At 44.0% G+C, this 17,912-nt stretch overlaps 2 protein-coding genes across 13 annotated transcripts in view; one reads left to right on the top strand and one right to left on the bottom strand.

The window, feature by feature from the left end:
- The window catches only part of LOC126981731 (protein argonaute-4-like), a 32,920-nt gene extending 16,074 nt beyond the window's left edge, over positions 1 to 16,846 (top strand). For 2 of the 6 annotated variants that reach the window (XM_050833184.1, XM_050833182.1), the window contains exons 11-16: positions 408 to 580; positions 991 to 1,238; positions 9,371 to 9,577; positions 12,168 to 12,276; positions 15,368 to 15,540; positions 16,699 to 16,846. In XM_050833184.1, the coding sequence (XP_050689141.1) occupies positions 408 to 580; positions 991 to 1,238; positions 9,371 to 9,577; positions 12,168 to 12,276; positions 15,368 to 15,540; positions 16,699 to 16,834 (1,046 nt within the window). In that variant the 3' untranslated portion in view covers positions 16,835 to 16,846. Of the gene's footprint in view, positions 1 to 407; positions 581 to 990; positions 1,239 to 9,370; positions 9,578 to 12,167; positions 12,277 to 13,678; positions 13,752 to 15,308; positions 15,541 to 16,698 lie in introns of those variants that run through there. The other 4 variants (XM_050833185.1, XM_050833186.1, XR_007734101.1 and 1 more) reach the window with 4 other exon arrangements.
- Positions 12,153 to 17,912, bottom strand: part of LOC126981732 (uncharacterized) — a 34,458-nt gene continuing 28,698 nt past the window's right edge. For 2 of the 7 annotated variants that reach the window (XR_007734106.1, XR_007734103.1), the window contains 2 exons: positions 15,781 to 16,111; positions 12,153 to 12,324 (listed from right to left, as the gene is read on the bottom strand). The gene's annotated coding sequence lies outside the window, so the exon portion shown is untranslated. Of the gene's footprint in view, positions 12,325 to 15,780; positions 16,112 to 16,678; positions 16,836 to 17,912 lie in introns of all 7 variants that reach the window. The other 5 variants (XR_007734107.1, XM_050833192.1, XR_007734102.1 and 2 more) reach the window with 4 other exon arrangements.

Below are 17,912 nucleotides of genomic sequence, written 5' to 3'. Positions count from 1 at the left end.
TTCCCTCAAGTTCTCATTTTCTTTGTCTCCTCGTCTCTTCATCTCTCTTTTTAGCCTCGGTCAGTGCCTGAATCACTTCCCCAAACTCCTCTCTCTTCTTCCTCATTTCTACTACTATTCTGTCACAGTCCTGCTCCACTTTGTTTATTCTTTTCCACTGTACCGGTTCCATTACTGATTTTGGCGTGAAGCCCTCGAATCACTCCCGGGATTCTTCTCCCTGTCGCTTAGGCCCCGGGGACTCACAGTCCGCCATCTTGTTTGTTTGTTTACTAGTTTGTTTGGCCTCATCACTTCTAGTTAGATTTCCTGTGCTCTTTTCATGAGTTTTAAGTGTATTTCCTTTTTCTTCTTATATTTTCTCTTTCCTTTATCGTAGATGCCTCACAACATCACCTCCCCCTCAGAGGACACCAAACACGCTTGCAACACCCTGCTGGAACGCATCACCCAGTGTATTGAGCCAGAGACCTACCGCAGCAAGGTGACCGACGACCAGGTGATGCGCTCCCTCCTGCTGCAGATGAACGCCAAGTGTGGGGGCGTCAGCGTCACTGTCGACTGGCCTGCCATGATGCCTGTAGGTGATCTCATTCTAACTGTCTGCCATCTCTCCCTCAACTTACTTCTTTCTTTACATTATATTTTTTTCCTTTCTTCCCTCCTTCCTTCAAAGCTTCCTCTCTTCTTTTCTTCTATTGTATTTTCCCTTTTCCTTTCCTTCAAGCCCTTACCATTTCTTCATCCTTCCTTTCTTCATTGTCTTCCCTCTCTCGTAATTTTTTTTCCTATTTCTTCTCCCGTTTCTCCTTTCCTCTCCTTGACCTCAAATCTTGTTCCTTGGCCATTTATTTATCTCCCCACCTAATGCCTTGTATGGCCTATATTCAAGTCAGTTTTTCTGGCCTATATATATCTTTTCCAGGTATATATGTCACTTCATTAACACTGATATCCTTTTGACCTATCTTAATATACTCCTCTTCCCAGGTCTCCTCACTGATGTGTCGCCCAGCATTGGTGGTGGGTGCAACGGTTGAAGGCCATTCCAGTGACTTCCCCCGCTCATGTTATCTGGCAGCCATGGTGGGCATGATGACCACAGAGGGTGGCCCCTGCGTCACTCTGGTCCACCCGCAGCACCGTCACCACTATGTTGCTAACATGGCATCTAATATCTCGTCAGCATCACCTTCAACTCATGATCAGTTTCTTTGTCTTTCAGTCCCATCAGAAAGGTCATGCCCACACACAAAAGTAGAAATTCTTTAATATTGTGCATAAAGAATTAAGGGTGTGCAAACTGATTGTGTGACTTTTAAGATGGAGATAGCACATATTTTATATAACCATTATGCTCTATAGTCTATCAATTTTAACTCGAGCCCTTGGGCGAGACTCAGGGATTCCCCACGAGACTGCGCTGGTGCCACATCACTCCATTACTCTCCTCAGAGAGGGTCGCTACGTCTCTCTCTCTTTTTTTTATTTAAACATAATATTTCTGTACATAAGGAGGCTCAAAATTACACTTTTTAGGTGTAACTATTTGAAGAGCCTGTGTATGGGACAAAATTAATTATCCACTGTTGCACACACGTACAACATACAAATACAAAATACAAAAAAATGATAGATAAACATGGAAAAACAATTTGTATTAGTGTCACTTTGTCACTTTACGTTTGTACCCCTAGCGCACTTGGGTATTTCTCACGCCACCTGTGAGCAGCCAACTTCACCTGCTGTGTGTTCATGTTCTCCACTTGAGGAGTGGGTGCCGTGAAGATGTTCCACAGGCTGTATAGGTGCGCTGGTGCTGTCTGGAGTGTGATCGAGGCACCTCCACAAGCTGGTCACTGGAGAGTGCAGTCCGGGTGAACCTCTGGGCAGCGCGTGGAGGAAGCCTCAAGGTGCTGAGGTGGGGAACCCCCTGCACCTGGGCTTTGTGGCACACCAGTGCTGAGACATCACGGCGGTGTTCCAGCGACATCACAGTGGCAGACGACTCCTCCAGGTGCTTGCTGGCCTACACCAGACGCAGTGCTCGTCGCTGCACTGCGTCGAGCCTCTGCATGTGGGTGGCAGCACTCGACATCCAGCACAGGGCACCGTACTCTAGATACGATCATATCTGGGCCTTGTAGAGAGTGAGGATGCCCCGTGGGTCGAGGGATCCCGCTACTCTTCGCAAGGAAGAGACTCGCAGGGAGGCCTGGCGTGCAACAGCTCGAACGTGGTGGTCGAAGTGCAGGCTTTGGTCTACAGACACTCCCAGGACCTTGATGTGGTCCTGTAGGGGCAGACTCTTGCCTCCAAGAAGCAGGTGGCCGGAGACTGCTCGGGAGGGATGACCATGGCCTGCGTCTTCTCCGGGGCGAGGGTGACCTGCCACTCCTCTCCCCACTGCTCCACCAGCCTGAGCTGCCTGTTGATCTCATCGACAGCATGCTGGCTGTCAGGGCGACAGTAGGAGCAGGAGAGTGTGCAGCCATCGGTGTAGGCTGCCACTGCCGATAGCTGCCGGAGGTGATCGTCTTAAATATGTTCCACAGGATTGGGCCGAGCATGGAACCCTATGGAACTGAGGCTTGCACTGGTGAAGGCCTTGATGACTGCCCGTTGATCACCACCTGAAGGGTCCTCCCCTGGAGGTAATCCTTGAGCAGCATCAGGAGGGCACCCTGGCCACCCTTGGTGCGAAGCTTTTCAATGAGCCCCGCGTGCCAAACCCTGTCAAAGGCTCCAGCAATATCCATGGCTACCACGAGTGTGTCCAGGCCTTCATCCAGTGCGTCTTGCCAATCCTTGGAGAGGAGGAGAAGGAGGTCCGCGGTGGACCGGCCAGGCTTGAAGCCAAACTGTCTGTCTGAGAAGAGATGGCTCTCACTCAGGTGCTGACAGATGACTGCAGCCACCTCACGCTCCAGCACCTTGCCCACCACAGAAAGCAAGGAGATGGGCCTGTAGTTGCTGGGCTCGGACCTCAAATTTTTTTTGTGGACCGGAACCACACGTGCCTCCTTCCATATTGAGGGCCACTTGCACTCCCTCAGGCAAGACATGAAGATGGCGGAGAGAGGACCTGAGTGCTCTTTGGCGCAGTTCTTCAGGAGCCGCGGGCTGATGGCATCCGGGCCAATGACCTTACCCACGTCCAGCATGCTGAGCAGCCGCTCAACCTGCCCTGCCGTCACCGACACAGAGGAGACAGCACAGTTGGTTTCTTGGGGCAGCACAGGTGCGGGTTGCCCCGGGTCACCAACCTTCATTTTCTTAGTGAACAGTTCAGCCAGGAGCGAGGCCTTGTCCCCACTGCTTGTGGCTGTGGATAAATATATACAGTCGTCCCTCAAATAGTACAGGGGTTAATGACCCAGGACCCCCGTACTATTCGAAAATCCGTATAAAATTAGTGCTCCCCTAGAAACGTTCCTGGGCTGCATTTGAGAGCGGGAATTGGGACTCTCGGAACGTCCTGAGTGCTCTCAAACGTGTGACGTGGCAGCACGAGTTGCCAACTCGGCATGTCTGCTAGCTCCCAGCTTTGAGATGTGGAGTGCCTTCGTGCTGTGATGAGGTCATCAGCAAATATGGCCCAAACAAACACATATAAGTGTTTCCATTGCATTTCACCTCTGTGTGCCACCATAACCACTGCAGCTTCCTTTTCACCTTCTGTTGTAAGGAGTTCATAAGCCAGGACGGCTAGTAATGCAAGTTAAATGTCGCCAGGAAGATCAGCGTACGCTATTTTGCTGCGAGTGAGACGTCATTACCATAGCAACGACGAGGCTTAGTAAAAGGACGGCCTTTATCTCCACTCTTGCAGCACTCCTGGAGCACTGGAAGTTACTGCGGCAAGAATTTGTTTTACACTATGATAGATACAACGAACACTGCTCTCATTCACGTGGTATGCTCTCCCTACCGCAACGGAACTCATCCCATAACGTAACTTTTCCTAAATCTGAATTCTTCTGCAAGGTGAACACCTTTCTCGAACACTTTGGGGTGGTTTCAGCAGGTGTTTTGGTAGAACAGTGTTGCCATGGCTACTTGGTGCGACGAGCGGGAAATTTAAAAATCCATAAAAAAAAATCTTCCATGACAACCCGTATAAAAAACGAAACCGTACTATTGGAAACCGTACTATTTGAGGGAAGACTGTGTGTGTGTGTGTGTGTGTGTGTGTGTGTATATATATATATATATATATATATATATATATATATATATATATAAATATATATATATATATATATATATATATATATATATATATATATATATATATATCATGGCTGTGCAGGGCATGAGAGTGAGATCTATTTGAGTTTTCCATTGTGGTGTAACGCTGAATGGTGTGGCCTGTTGCCAAGGTCCATCAGGCAGCAACGTCTCATGAGCCATGTCACCAAGTGATATGAAAGGTTTACTGAGTCGTTGTCTTTCCCTCTAATCCCAAGCCATTCATAACATCATGCAGTTGTATTATGAATGTATATATTTTCCATAAATAGATAACGTACAGACTAACAGTGAGACAGATCGCCATGCGCAGGTCATTGCTAGATCTTTAAACAATGGGGGTTTCCCCAGACCAAGCCACAGGGCTCAAGTTAAGAGTCACTGGACTATAGTTTGTACCAAGATTTGAAGTAGTAAGAATTGTTTTCAGTCTGAGCTGGGAAAATGACAGGACCAATGTGAGAGGGTATTAACCTTCACTTATTGTAGGATCAGCTTTCAAATAACTTTAGATTACATTTTATTGAACAGTATTTGATTGGAGGAAGATGTAGCCTCTCATAAAATATATCTTTAATCCTCTACTGATTGGAGGCCCATGTGTAGGGTGTGTTCGCAAATCCATATGTGTAATTCCAATGAGGCTTTGCTCATATGAAAAGAACTGCTCTGGAAAATGATTTTAGGTATGAAAATGAAGTTTCATTTTTAAGCTTTATTTATAAATTAGAATTTTATACCTTTGCTCAATTATTCAGTGCAGGTTTTTGTAACATGAGCACTAATAGGATAGTGTATTAACTGACAAACTTGCCTAAGCTCTCACAAGACTATACTTCATGACTCAGGATTTTCCACTTTGAAGATCAACACACACACGAAGACAAATTTGTACAACCACCGGGCTAGGAAAGAGGAAGGGTTATGCAGGAGATACAGTTAACTGTGCAGGAGGTCAAGGAAAGCTTGAACAAGCTGGATGTAAGAAAGGCGACGGGGCCGGATGGAGTATCAGGGTGGATCTTGAAAGAATGTAGTGAGCAACTTGCAGAGAAACTGCACTCCATAATGAGCGACTCCCTGAGTGATGGAAAGGTACCACAAGATTGAAAGATACCAATTTTTAAGGGAGGAAAGAGAGGACCCATTAAATTACAGACTGGTATCACTCACTAGTGTGGTTGTGAAGATATGCGAGAGGCTGGTTAAAAACAGGTGGTTGGATTTCTTAGAAAGTGAGAAAATTGTCTCTGCCAGTTTGGATTCAGGAGAGGGAGATCTTGTGTCACCAACTTGCTGTGTTATTACTCAAGGGTGACAGATTTAATACAAGAGAGAGAAGGCTGGGGAGATGGAGTGTACCTGGATTTGAAAAAGGCATTCGACAAAGTACCGCACAGAAGACTAATTTGGAAAATAAAAAATAGGGGTGGAGTGGGTGATGGACTGATTAAATGGCTGGAGGACTTCCTAACTAACAGGGAAATGAGGACGATAATCAGGGACAAGGTTTCCAACTGGTGCCCAATGATGAGTTGGGTCCCACAAGGTTCGGTGTTGGCGCCAATAATGTTTGCTGTTTATATAAATGATATGGTGGACAGAGTGACCAGCTATTTGAGTTTGTTTGCAGATGATGCAAAGCTATTGAGACGAGTGAATGATGTAAAGGACTGTGAGGCATTGCAGAGGGACCTGGATAAATTATGGGAGTGGAGTGGTACATGGCAGGTGGAGTTCAACCTTGGGAAATGTAAAAAAATAGAGTTTGGAAGGAGTGGAAGAAGATGTGAATATGGTTATAAGATGGGAAGTGAGATAATATGCAGAGGAGTGGAAGAAAAGATTTGGGAGTGACTATCTCAGAGAACATGTCATTGGACAAACACATCAACAGGATAACGGGACAAACTATGAATTTGCTGTGGAACATAAGGACAGCATTTGTGTATTTGGACGAGGAGATGATGAAGAAAATAAGTTACAATGATTAGGCCAAGGTTGGAGTATGCAGCAGTGGTCTGGTCTCCTCACGAAAAGAACATAAGAAAGCTGGAAAGAGTGCAGAGAATGGCAACTAAGATGGTACCGGAACTTAAGAGATCGGACTTTTGAGGAGAGACTCAATAGCATGGGGCTCACAACCCTGGAGAGAAGAAGAGAGAGAGGAGACCTGATAGCGGTGTACAGGGTGGCGAGCGGAGTGGAGCATTTGGACAGAGAGGACCTATGTGTGTGGAATGAAAGAGAAACGAGAGGACATGGAAAGAAGTTGAGGGCGACCACGTGTAGGCGAGATGTGAAAAAGTTTAGCTTCCCAAACAGAAGCATTGAGCTATGGAATAGGCTGGAGGAAGGGGTGGTTTGTGCAAGAAACATGATTTTAAGGAAAAATTGGATAAGAGTGGATATGGAGACGGGACAGCGCGAGCGTAGCTTTTTCCATATGTCACAACTAGGTAAATACACACACACAGACACAGACACACACACAGGAAAAGTGCCCTTAGAGTGGAAGAGAGCGAACATTGTACAGGTAACTCTTGATTTACGCGAGTTTGGTTTACGTGTTTTTGAAATAACGCGGGGTCCAAAATCCAAATAAATGTTTAATTTACATGTTTTTTCACTTATACGAGATATTTTATGGAGTGGCCACCAGATGTCTCACGCAACTGGACTCACACGGCACCGCGGCCACACAGCCGAGCTCAGTTCTTCTCGTGTGCCACATGAACAACAATACAGTACCCACGCTGCCCCGCTACTCAACAATAGGGGCGAGCAGGTACCGGTAGTAGCGGTACCAGCTATACGGTATGGTACCAGTACCAGACTGCTCGGTACCGGTACCAGACTGCTCGGTACCAGTACCAATACTAGCCAGTCGCTCATGGTGTCCCTTATTTCTTCCTCACACGAGTGAGGCTGAGTGCTTGAATGGATATCTCGTTGATATGGATACTCTCTCTCTCTCTCTCTCTCTCTCTCCACTGAATGAAGTGAATATTTATTTTTCGATAGAAAACTACCTCTTGTTTGATTTACATTGTTTTTGAATTACGCGACCTCTTCAAGGACACAATACTCGCGTAAATCGAGAGTTACCTGTACCAATTTATAAAAGTGAAGATAAAACTGAACCATTAAATTATAGACCAGTCTCTTTGACAAGTGTAATATGCAAGATTTGTAAAAGTATAAAAAAAAACACAATGGGTGGAACATTTAGAAAAGGAAAACATAATAAATAAGGGACAGTTTGGATTTAGAAAAGGGAAATCGTGTGTCACCACCTTACTACGTTTCTACTCAAGAGCAATAGACGTGGTGCAAGAGAGAGAAGGATGGGCTGATTGCATATATCTCGATTTGAAAAAGGCTTTTGACAAGGTTCTGCACAAAAGGTTAATCTGGAAAGTACAGAAATGGGGAGGAATGGGCGGAAAGGTTATCGAGTGGATGAAGGATTACTTAACCCTTTCTTAGCGCATGGGATGGGACATGACTATCCCCTCAGGTGCAGTCAGGCAGCCCAATGGGGGGTCTCTTTTAACCTCTGTATCTCAAAAACTATTCATCACAACTAAAAACCAAAAACACCATTGGAAAGAGGAGGCCTAGATCTATAGGAGTCGGTTATGTATGCCTCTCCTGCAAACGTACATGCACGTTCAGGGAGTGATGAATGTGAACACTTACGTCAGTGCGTGCGGGATGATCAGCCATATTGAGGGAACTGCGGACATCTTTCCTTGAGATTCTGGCAAGGTCGTATTGCCAACTGCAATATTTACAACTATTTGGTCAAAGAATCAGTCAGGTGATAGGTGAAGCTATGCAAAAATGCTGCGCTGGGCTGATATGATTTTCCACCAAATTTAGTGAAGAACCCACTCAATTGGCGATCCTGTGTCGTGAAAAATAGCGTTGGAACACTCTCATACGCGGGAGATTTGAGTGCGGCTGGAGCTTGCAGTGAGCATTTAGCACCTCCAACAAATATGCCTAACGCTCGCTGCGAGCGTTTAGCAATGAAAGGGTTAACAGGAAGAGAAATTGGAAGAGAGTAGAGAGTGGAGTTCCTTAAGGCTCAGTTCTGGCACCAATAATGTTCATAATATATATAAATGATATGCCGATGGGTATAAAAAGTTATGAGACTTTTTGCAGACGATGCAAAGTTAATAAGAAAAGTGAAGACGAAGGAAGACTGAAGAACTGCAAAAAGACCTGGATAGAGTGTATAGATGGAGCCAGTTATGGGAGATGGAATTTAATGCAAACAAATGCCACGTTATGGAAATGGGGAAAAGTAAAAAAAAATGAGGAAAACATATAGGATGGGATAAGAAAACTTAAAGGTGGTACATGAAGAAAAAGATTTGGGAGTAACGATGCAAGATACACTATCCCCAGAAAAGCATATAAACAAGTTATTTGGAGAAACCTACATGATGATGCAAAATACAAGGGTATCATTCCATTATATGGGAAAAGAAATGATGAAAATAATAACACTGATAAGACCAAAACTTGAATATGCTGCAGTTGTGTGGTCGCCTCGCAAAAAGAAGGAAATCAGAAAGTTGGAAAGGATACAGAGAATTGCAACTAAAATGGTCCCAGAACTCTTGAATATGATGTATGAAGACAGATTGAGGAAGGTGGACTTGACAACAGTGGAACAAAGAAGGGAGAGAGGAGATCTGATCACACTGTATAAGTTGGTAAATAAGTGATGAGGTGGAAAGAAATGATCTCAACTGCGAGAATGCAGGGGCTGAGAGGACATGGAAAGAAACTTAATAAAGGAACTTGTTTGAGTGACTTGAAAAAGTATAGTTTTCCACATAGAAGTATTAACACATGGAACAGTTTATGGGAAGAGGTGGTGGAGACGGGCAGTGTCCACCAAATGAAGGAAAGGCTGGATGAATGTAGATATGGAGACGGGACTATTAGAGCTTAGCTCGGGCCCTGTAGACTACAAATAGGTAAATACAAATAGGTAAATGCGCACACACACACACTATTTTAGTCCCTAAATTCTCCCCTTAGTATACTAAACACAAAGCATAGCCTCAAGCCACCACTCCTTCCCCCACCACTGTTACAGGCGGCTGCTGGTGCGTTACTACGAGATGAACCACTGCAAGCCCGAGGCTGTGCTGGTGTACCGCCTGGAGGTGCCGGAGGGCCAGGTGGAGCGGGTCACTTCCTGGGAGGCTGAGGAGATCCACAAGGCCTGTCGCAGCATGCAGCCAGATGAGGCCTATCTACCGCCCCTCACCTACCTGTGTATCTCCCGCATCCACCACACCAGGTAGGTTGTTTTCACCAATTTGTACACATCTCCCAATTAGTACTCATCTGGAAAAATAAAACTGGAAAACTGAGCAAAGGTGAAAAAATAAACTCATAACAATATGCATTTAATAATCATTGTCAAAATAGAAAACTGTTCATGTCGATCCCTTGTATAAATGGTAGGGACAGGACTACCTGGATGAGTAATGCATGCTTTCATCCACCCCAAACTGTTTCCTCCTTTCCCTCTTTCTGAATAATTTTTCTCTCCATTGGATGTACCAAACTTGGAGAATGCCCTTAACCTTAGCCCTCCCGCATCTTTGCCACGTGTGGCATCCCTGTAAGTGGGAGACGGGAGTTAAGGAGGTTGAGTGATGCAGTAGTTGTGTGCTGCAGCTAGCAACACACCTCTTTAGTCCCTTATTCCAGCCAAGATAGGGAGCCTCTCCTGGCTAGGAAGGGGCAGTCTGCTAGTCTGCATGACCGTGAGTCAAGTGGCCACCACTGTATCAAGTGGTGGCTGCATATACTTTCCTGCTACCCCTTGGGCTGTTGGGCTTATGGGCCCAATAATCAGCCTCCCCTTGTAGGGCTTTTGTGGTGGGTGGGGGCAGAGGAGTGAATTTTTAACACCTTCTATAAAGCATATGGTACAGTCAAACCTTGGTATATGAGTGACTTAGTTAATGAGTGTTTTGATTTACAATTTACTTGCATATGTGAGGGTAGGTACTATTACTGTATTTCTCAAATCCCTCTTTACCTCCATGCTCACACTTCTGCCATTCATGATTCGTCCCAAAGACCCTACCACCCTTCTTCCTTGCAATGCCCTTTCTCTTATCTCTCCCTCGGTACCACCATGCTTACACATAACTGATCCAAGGTACTTAAACTCATTGACCTCCTCCATTTCCTCACCGTTCAAAATTATTTTGCATTCTTTTTCACATTCAATTCCCACTCTATATGGGCATACAAAATCTACAACCTCACTTCTACTTCGCTCACAAACCATCACTTTACTTTTGTTGACATTTACTTTCAGCTTTCTCCTGTTACAGACACTATCAAAAACACTGACCAAATTTTGTAGGTCACTCTCATTTTCTGCAATGAGCTACCCTTCCAGCATTGCTATACCAACACATAGCTCATAGCCAGTAGTAGTATTGAAGTCGCCCAAGACATTGAGTGTGTCCCGAGGGGGGCACTGATCTAATATGGAGTGAAGTTTGGTGTAGAACACCACCTCTTCATTTTCACACATCTTGATAGGAGCATACACTGCAACAAGACATGAAGTCCGCAAATGGCAAATGGCAGCAGTTGGCTGGAGATGCCTATAGCTACCCTTTTAAGATGGGCACCATTCATCATGCTTGACCAGCAGTAGATGTATCCTCCAGTACTGATCTCATCACTGCCAGGCCTCCTCGTCTCAAAGAGTCCCACCATGTTCATTCTGTCTTTTGAGTTCATTTGATGGGTAAGGTAATCTGTAATCCTCCGAGAGGCTCAAGGGGTTGAGAGTGAACATAGTGGAGCTCTCTGTGACAAGGAGAGTTGTAAATGGGGAGATCAATAGTGGGGGTTATACCTATCACTGGTGAGGCCAGAGCCATGGTGCTCATCTCAGAGGAGTAGACATAGCCATTTCTAGCCGACTGAAGTCCTCTGTTGCTGGGGTTACAAGGGTTGATGAGTGTATGATGCTAGTGAGATTGAAGCGCACCATTGGCTTCATATCTCTTTTTGAAGTGTATGCCCCTTTTGAGACATGTAAAGAAAGAGAAGCTCTATGACAAGCTCAACTGGTGCTCCCTGTGTGACACTCATTATCTTGGGTGGCCAATGCATCTCTGGCACAGAGAGCTGGCTAGCAGCTACGTGTTGGTCCCCATGGCTCTGGCACCAGAAATGTTAGCAATTCTTTCCTTCTGAACTTTGCAAAGTCCAGAAGGTTGAGGATTGTTGGTTCCTGGTTCCAGCGGCGAGTTGGTGTAGCAATGCTGACGCCATGGCAAAGGAGGTCGATCACATTTTCGTTAATACTCATTGAAGGATCCTTCAGAACTGTAGTGTTTTCCACAGTGCTGAGTTCTTTGCAACCAACCACAGACTTGTTATTGCAAAAGTGAGGATACACATCAGGTCCAAGAAAATCTCAAGATGCAATCCCCCAGGGTTCTAACTTGAGAAACTAGGGAACAAGGCATGGGGTCGGGTATGTAGTGGCAGTCTCAAATCAATTTGAGGTTTAACATTATTTTACTGAATTAGTTGGATCCTCAGATTCTGATTCAGGTATACAAAGAGTGATGAACAGGTAACTTGATTAACTTTACACTGTATTATGACAAGGGTGGTTGCCCTCACACTGTATCATGGGTGCAGCCACATGACACCTACCTTCATTCAGGGAATTGTTGATGCCTCTTGGTTATTCAAGCTAAGTCAAGCATGTGGTATAGAAGATCTTTGAGTTTAAAATCCTCTATGTATAGTAATATTGAACTCTCAGCATGTACAGTAATACATTATGCCCAGAAGTTTCTGAGCATAGTTACTTACAATGTCCTCCCTGCCATTTGTCACTCCAGGCTGTTTCGTGGGCCAGGTGAAGGCTGCGGCAATGTCCTCCCTGGCACAGTGGCCCAGGATGGCATCACGTATCCATCCAGCACGGCATTCTTCCTCTGCTCACACCCGGTACTCTCACGCTGGGAATGTTTGTAACAGTAGAATTTGATTCCCAGTCTGAAAGATTGGCAAAGATTAGTGTGGATGAAGGAGGGAACCAATTTGCTTGAGTTACATTGTTCAAGATGTTTGGACAAAGAAAATGTTTTTGTTCTGTCTATTAAGTAGATGAAGTAATGCTAGATTTAAAGGTGGATGAAATTGTCTTAAATATAAGTGTTCATATTTGGTGAATTAACCCATAAGCTGCTGTATGCCTCTCAGGCAACATGTCTAAGGGACTGCTGTACACCTCTTGGAAACCCATATTTCACATCGCTCCCACAAAGCTCCTGACAACTGTACAACCTTGAATCTTTTTTAATATTTAGTTAATCTCTTATTGAATATAGCACCATCATCATGTGCATCCTGTCAATTGTTTGTTATCAGTCCTTAAGAGATAATGACATAAGTGCTATGTAACAATAATGGTGCTCATCCTCATCTTCTCCACATCTTTGGCATAAAAGGAGTCTGATGTTATTTTGTAAATATATCTATAAACATAGTGACAACAAACAACAGACATAATGAAGTGAAAGAAGCTTGAAAATTAATAAAAATGTATCAGGAACTTCAAAGTACTGCCAGGGGAGATGCTCTGATGTTGGCAATACTGCTTGTCACCTGCTGTGCGTCGTGTGGTCACAGATCATGTTGCTCTTTAGTCATGGGAGACCGAAGCATAATACAGTAGAACCTCGTTTGTCTGCTACGAATGGGGGAGGCTCGTGCCGGATAAACCGTTTTGCTGTTGTTTTGAGACCTATACTCCTTTGGAATTGTCAAAACATTTTTTTTTCGCGTCCAGGCCTATTGTGCCGGTAGGCTTTCTTGGTAGGGCCTGGTAGTCGGCCCAAGCCCGCCATGGTGCAGGCAAGTGTTTATAATAGTGCCATCTTTTCTTGGCTGGTAGTGGTGGATTTTTGAACCCACATCATCCAGGACAAGGCGAAATGTGGGACCGGCACGTTAACCACTCAGCCACTGCCTCCCCAATAGAACTCCTTTAGAATTGCTAATAAAGTAAATACATCCTATCCTACCGAGTAAGAGGCCCAATGGTTCAGTATTAACAGTGAAAAGGCTGGTCACGATACAGCGCCACAATACACTGGTCTATGGCATGGTGAGGAACACGTGTTCTTGTTTACAAACAAAAAAAGACTACGTATAGCCTTGCACCGATGATAAACATAACCTTTATAACTATAAACGCTACCTCACAGTGCCCATATTTCTAGACTACTATCCATATCAGACTCTATGACATACTGTTTTTCGCAAATATCTTTCAAACAAAGACTTGTATCAGCATGAGACTTTGGCACAGATTGCTTCACACACTGACGCTATTGTGCATTACCAGATGCGGTTAATTACGGTGTTTACTCTTGACTGTGATGGCAAAACCTGCGTGAGCCACTTACACATTCAAACAGGTGAGGCGTGACGTATTTGTGATGTGTATCCACCACCTACTTCCACCCCTGGCTTCCCCTACTCCCATCCCTCCCTTTTACTTCTCCCCCGCACTCTTTCCTCTCTCTCTCTCTCTTTCCTCTCTCTCTCTCTCTTTCCTCTCTCTCTCTCTCATGCAACTTATTCATATTCTTCCACCTGGCACATCCCTTCTACCCTCTGTCACACCTCACCATTTGTCATTCTCTCTCTCTCTCTCTCTCTCCTGTCCAATGCAGCTAACTTAAAGCTATAAATGGCTGAGAAAAGGCAAAATATGGACCCAACATGACATTAGCAAAACAGCACGGAATGTACATTAGTGTCTTCCTCTCAGAACCATGCAGCTGCTGGTATTTTTTTTTTCACTCAAATTATCATTGTTACTGGGTTGTTTTGGTTGCAAAATGATCCAGCTTGTGACGACTGGCATCCAGCCTGGGAAGAATTGAATGGCTATCCATGCATTCTTCTCACACCGAATCTGTCCTGCATTACATTGTTAGCCATCTTTACCATCACACAAACTGAGGCAGAGAGCATAAACTAAACTGAGCAGTATTTAGACCTGGGTCATGTATGGTGGATTGCCACTTGTCACCATGGCCTTCAGTTTACTTTAGCTTGGGGTTGTGGATTGTGGACACTATGTGCTGCACTGAACCAGTGACACTACCCACGTTCAGACACTGGTGACTGCCAAAGCAGACTTATTCACCAAATACACTGCACCATTTTCCCAAACTAATAGGGAGGAGCATCTGTCCTGGAACCACAAAAATCCAGGGGCCATGGCCCACTCCCAGATGTTTACCATACTCAGTTCTGCAATTGCCAATATTCAGTACTTGCTGTGAACGTTTACCACACTTTGTCAGGCACTTATAAGCAGCACAACTAAGAGATTAACTAAAACAAGTTATTTTAAGACTTTAAATACTGGTCAACAAAGGTCGCATTGTTGGCAGCAGTCATGAAACACTTGCCATTTTCTTTTTTGACCCCAGGAACTTCAGCATATTATAACATGCAAATTATTTTCTAATGAATGCTTCTTTCAATCAAAGTCTGATAATAAAATATGATGATGAAAAAAACTGGGTCATAGTTACAAGCAGCTAGTCAATTAACCCTTAGGCAACTGCCATCATTTATTTAATCAAACGCGGCACGGTCCGCACAGACAACCACCATTTATTTAATCAGACTCTTTCGCACTACTAATTTGAATGACTTGCTGAGTTGTCTGCCAGCATACCTGACCCCTGTGGATATGAAATAAGATCATTAGTCCTCACTGAGCAGCCCTGGAACCCTAAGATAAGAAAACACAGGGAACACTGAGAGAGGACCACATATTTTGCCTGCCTCCTTAGGTTTTCACCACATTTCACTCTACTTTTGTCCCTCAGTGCACATTTACATGAAATGCTAATTTTTCCACACCATCTCTCAACACATTCCACCATTACTAATGAACATTCCTCTCATCCATTATCATCCTCTAATATCCCCATTAACTCCACGTATCCCTTTAGACTTGGACATGCATTTAATCAACCACCACCACCACCGTCTCACCCAACCACTACCCCAGAGTGACAAGGGGACCAGCCGGCCGACTCAATACCACGTGATATGCGACGAGAACAACCTCTCTCTGGAGGCTCTGCAGACCATCACTTATGGCCTGTGCCACCTCCACGCCAACTGTACCCATGCCACGCCCCTCCCCATGCCTGCTGCCTATGCCCGCCAAGCTGCCCGCTAGTAAGAAGGCTTGACTCTCTTCCTGTAGGGTCCATGAATTTCTCTCCACTCTTGTTTTCAGTTTGTCTTCTAGTATTGTCTTCGTACATCACTTCTTTACTTTCTGTCCTGCCATTCTCCAGATATCTTCACCTCATTTTCTCTTCCTATATCTTATTTACTGCTGCTTTTTGTACTTTAATTATTCTCCAGTTGTATGAAGGCCTCCCTGTCTTAAGTGGCTTCTATACTACCACTTACTGTTCTTTGTTGTCAGCAACTTGTCTTCCAGCTCGGTCTTCTTTACTTTGTCTTGATGGCCTTGAAATATCTTCCCCTTCCTATGTGGCTTCTTATAATCATTACATCCTGTTATTCGTTAATTGGAAGCTCTGTCGTAAAAAGCTTTGCTTGTCTTCCCATTAAGTTCTTTTACTACTGCTTCTTCTCTGTAGTCATCCAGTAGTCTTCATCTTTCTACTTGGCTCCCTTACCATTGCTTCCTTGTCATCGTCCAGCCATCTCTCACTCATGTGATTCCTTTCCTACTGCTTCTTGTTCCTTGCCACTCTTCAGCCATGTTAACCTCCCTCTGAAAGTAATGTTTCCACTAACATCATTCCATGCAGTCAGTTAATCTTTGCTACATTCCCAGTCTAGTTCATTATGAAGCAAAGGATAAATAAGTGTGGAATAAAGTTCATACTAATACTTAAATCTACTACTGTTGTATTCACTCGTAATATTTATCCTTAATAATTATAAGTGACTTGCTTCAGCAAAGGTCAAGACCCATACAAACTTGCAATATCACTACTGATTCACTATCTATAAACATCTTCAACCATCACTAGACCACTGCAGGGTAGAGGCCTTTCCCAACAACATCCACCTCTTACTGATGTAAAGTGTACTCCATCCTGCTCCAATGAGTGCTTTAATTTCGTTCATTCACCTGGCTCTCTCTCTGCTGCCCCAACTACAGTTTCTTGGTTGCCTATGTTACTTTGATTGTACTTCTGTTACTACTTTTCTTAATACCTTATAATATATTTACATTATAGTAATCATATTACTACGAAATTACTAATCACTGCATCTAAAACATGGAACTCCATTATAAATTCTTATCTCTGCAAGCCCTAATCCAGTGCCTGACCAATATCCTCCTTGCCGCAGTGCCCGTCAGTTGGCCCGGCGGCAGGAGGGCCACGTGTCCAAACTGGAGACTCCCTATGACCCGGTGCCGCTGGTGACCAAGGCCACTCTCATGGACCACTACAACAAGCTGCACACCACTCTCTACTATCTCTAACCTGTGTAGACAAGAACAAAAAAAGGAAATATGTTGTAAAAGCCTGTTGATATGAATTCCAATAGTCAGAAAATCTCAATAGTGCAAATTCTTGAGAGGGAAAGAGAACTATTTTGTATTTATAGTTGGTGTCAGGTAACCTGTTTTATTTATTTATTTATTTATTTACAGCAGAGGAAACACCTCAAGGGCAAAAATAAAGTAAACGGGGAAAAAAAAAAGCCCGCTATTCACTGCTCTTATAAAAAGCATTCAGAGGAGTGGCTGAAAGATAGGTCAATTTCGAGAGGAGAGGAAAAAATCCAGCCTTCATAGGCCTTCCAAATATCAAGCTTGCCGCTTAAGTTGCTGAATGTTGTCCATTTACGTGCAGTCCTGACTTTTGTTATAAATGTCGTTCAGGTTTATCTTATTCATTGGAAACATACATTGTATAATAAGGCGTTTAAGTTATTTTTTATCAATATAATCTGGTACCTTACAACTTGGAAATGGTTTGGGTGGGAATGCAAAGTCAATTTGCTGCATCTTAGAACTAATTAAGAATAGGCCAATGAGCACATGATACCATCACTAAAGCAATTATGCCAAGTCTGGGAGTCCCTCCCTTAAACTCTGCAACAGGTAATGGGACACCAACTACATAGTACAGTTTAACATGTAAGACGGTAATGTCATGCTGTTCATCCTACACACACCTAGACCCTACGGACAAATTCAAGTCGGTTCATTTTTATTTTTGTATGGGAAGGAATTAGTTTCATGAGGAAAGTCATTGATGCTTCACTTTTGTTCTGCACTCCTTTACCTTCTCAGTATCTCAACATTCTAGACCAATATTTACGCAGGAAAAGGAATTAGCTTATTTAAAGTGGATATGTTTAAAAGACCATAGGGTTCCTCATATCACTCCCTAAATAGCCTAATAGTTCACTGCTGCTGTTATGAATGGTGACTTTGTACAAACACTATGGTTGAACTGAGTCATGATTTACATATTTAATAAACTGCTGCATAAGCCTTAATTTGCTGCCTTTCCTTTCACCTCTTTCATCACAACAGATCAGTCACTGGTTAA

The sequence above is a fragment of the Eriocheir sinensis genome, chromosome 49 (genome assembly GCF_024679095.1).
Source record: "Eriocheir sinensis breed Jianghai 21 chromosome 49, ASM2467909v1, whole genome shotgun sequence".
Lineage (NCBI taxonomy): Eukaryota > Metazoa > Arthropoda > Malacostraca > Decapoda > Varunidae > Eriocheir > Eriocheir sinensis.
Note: the sequence above shows the minus strand (reverse complement) of the source record. Positions and strands in the feature narration are given on the sequence as shown.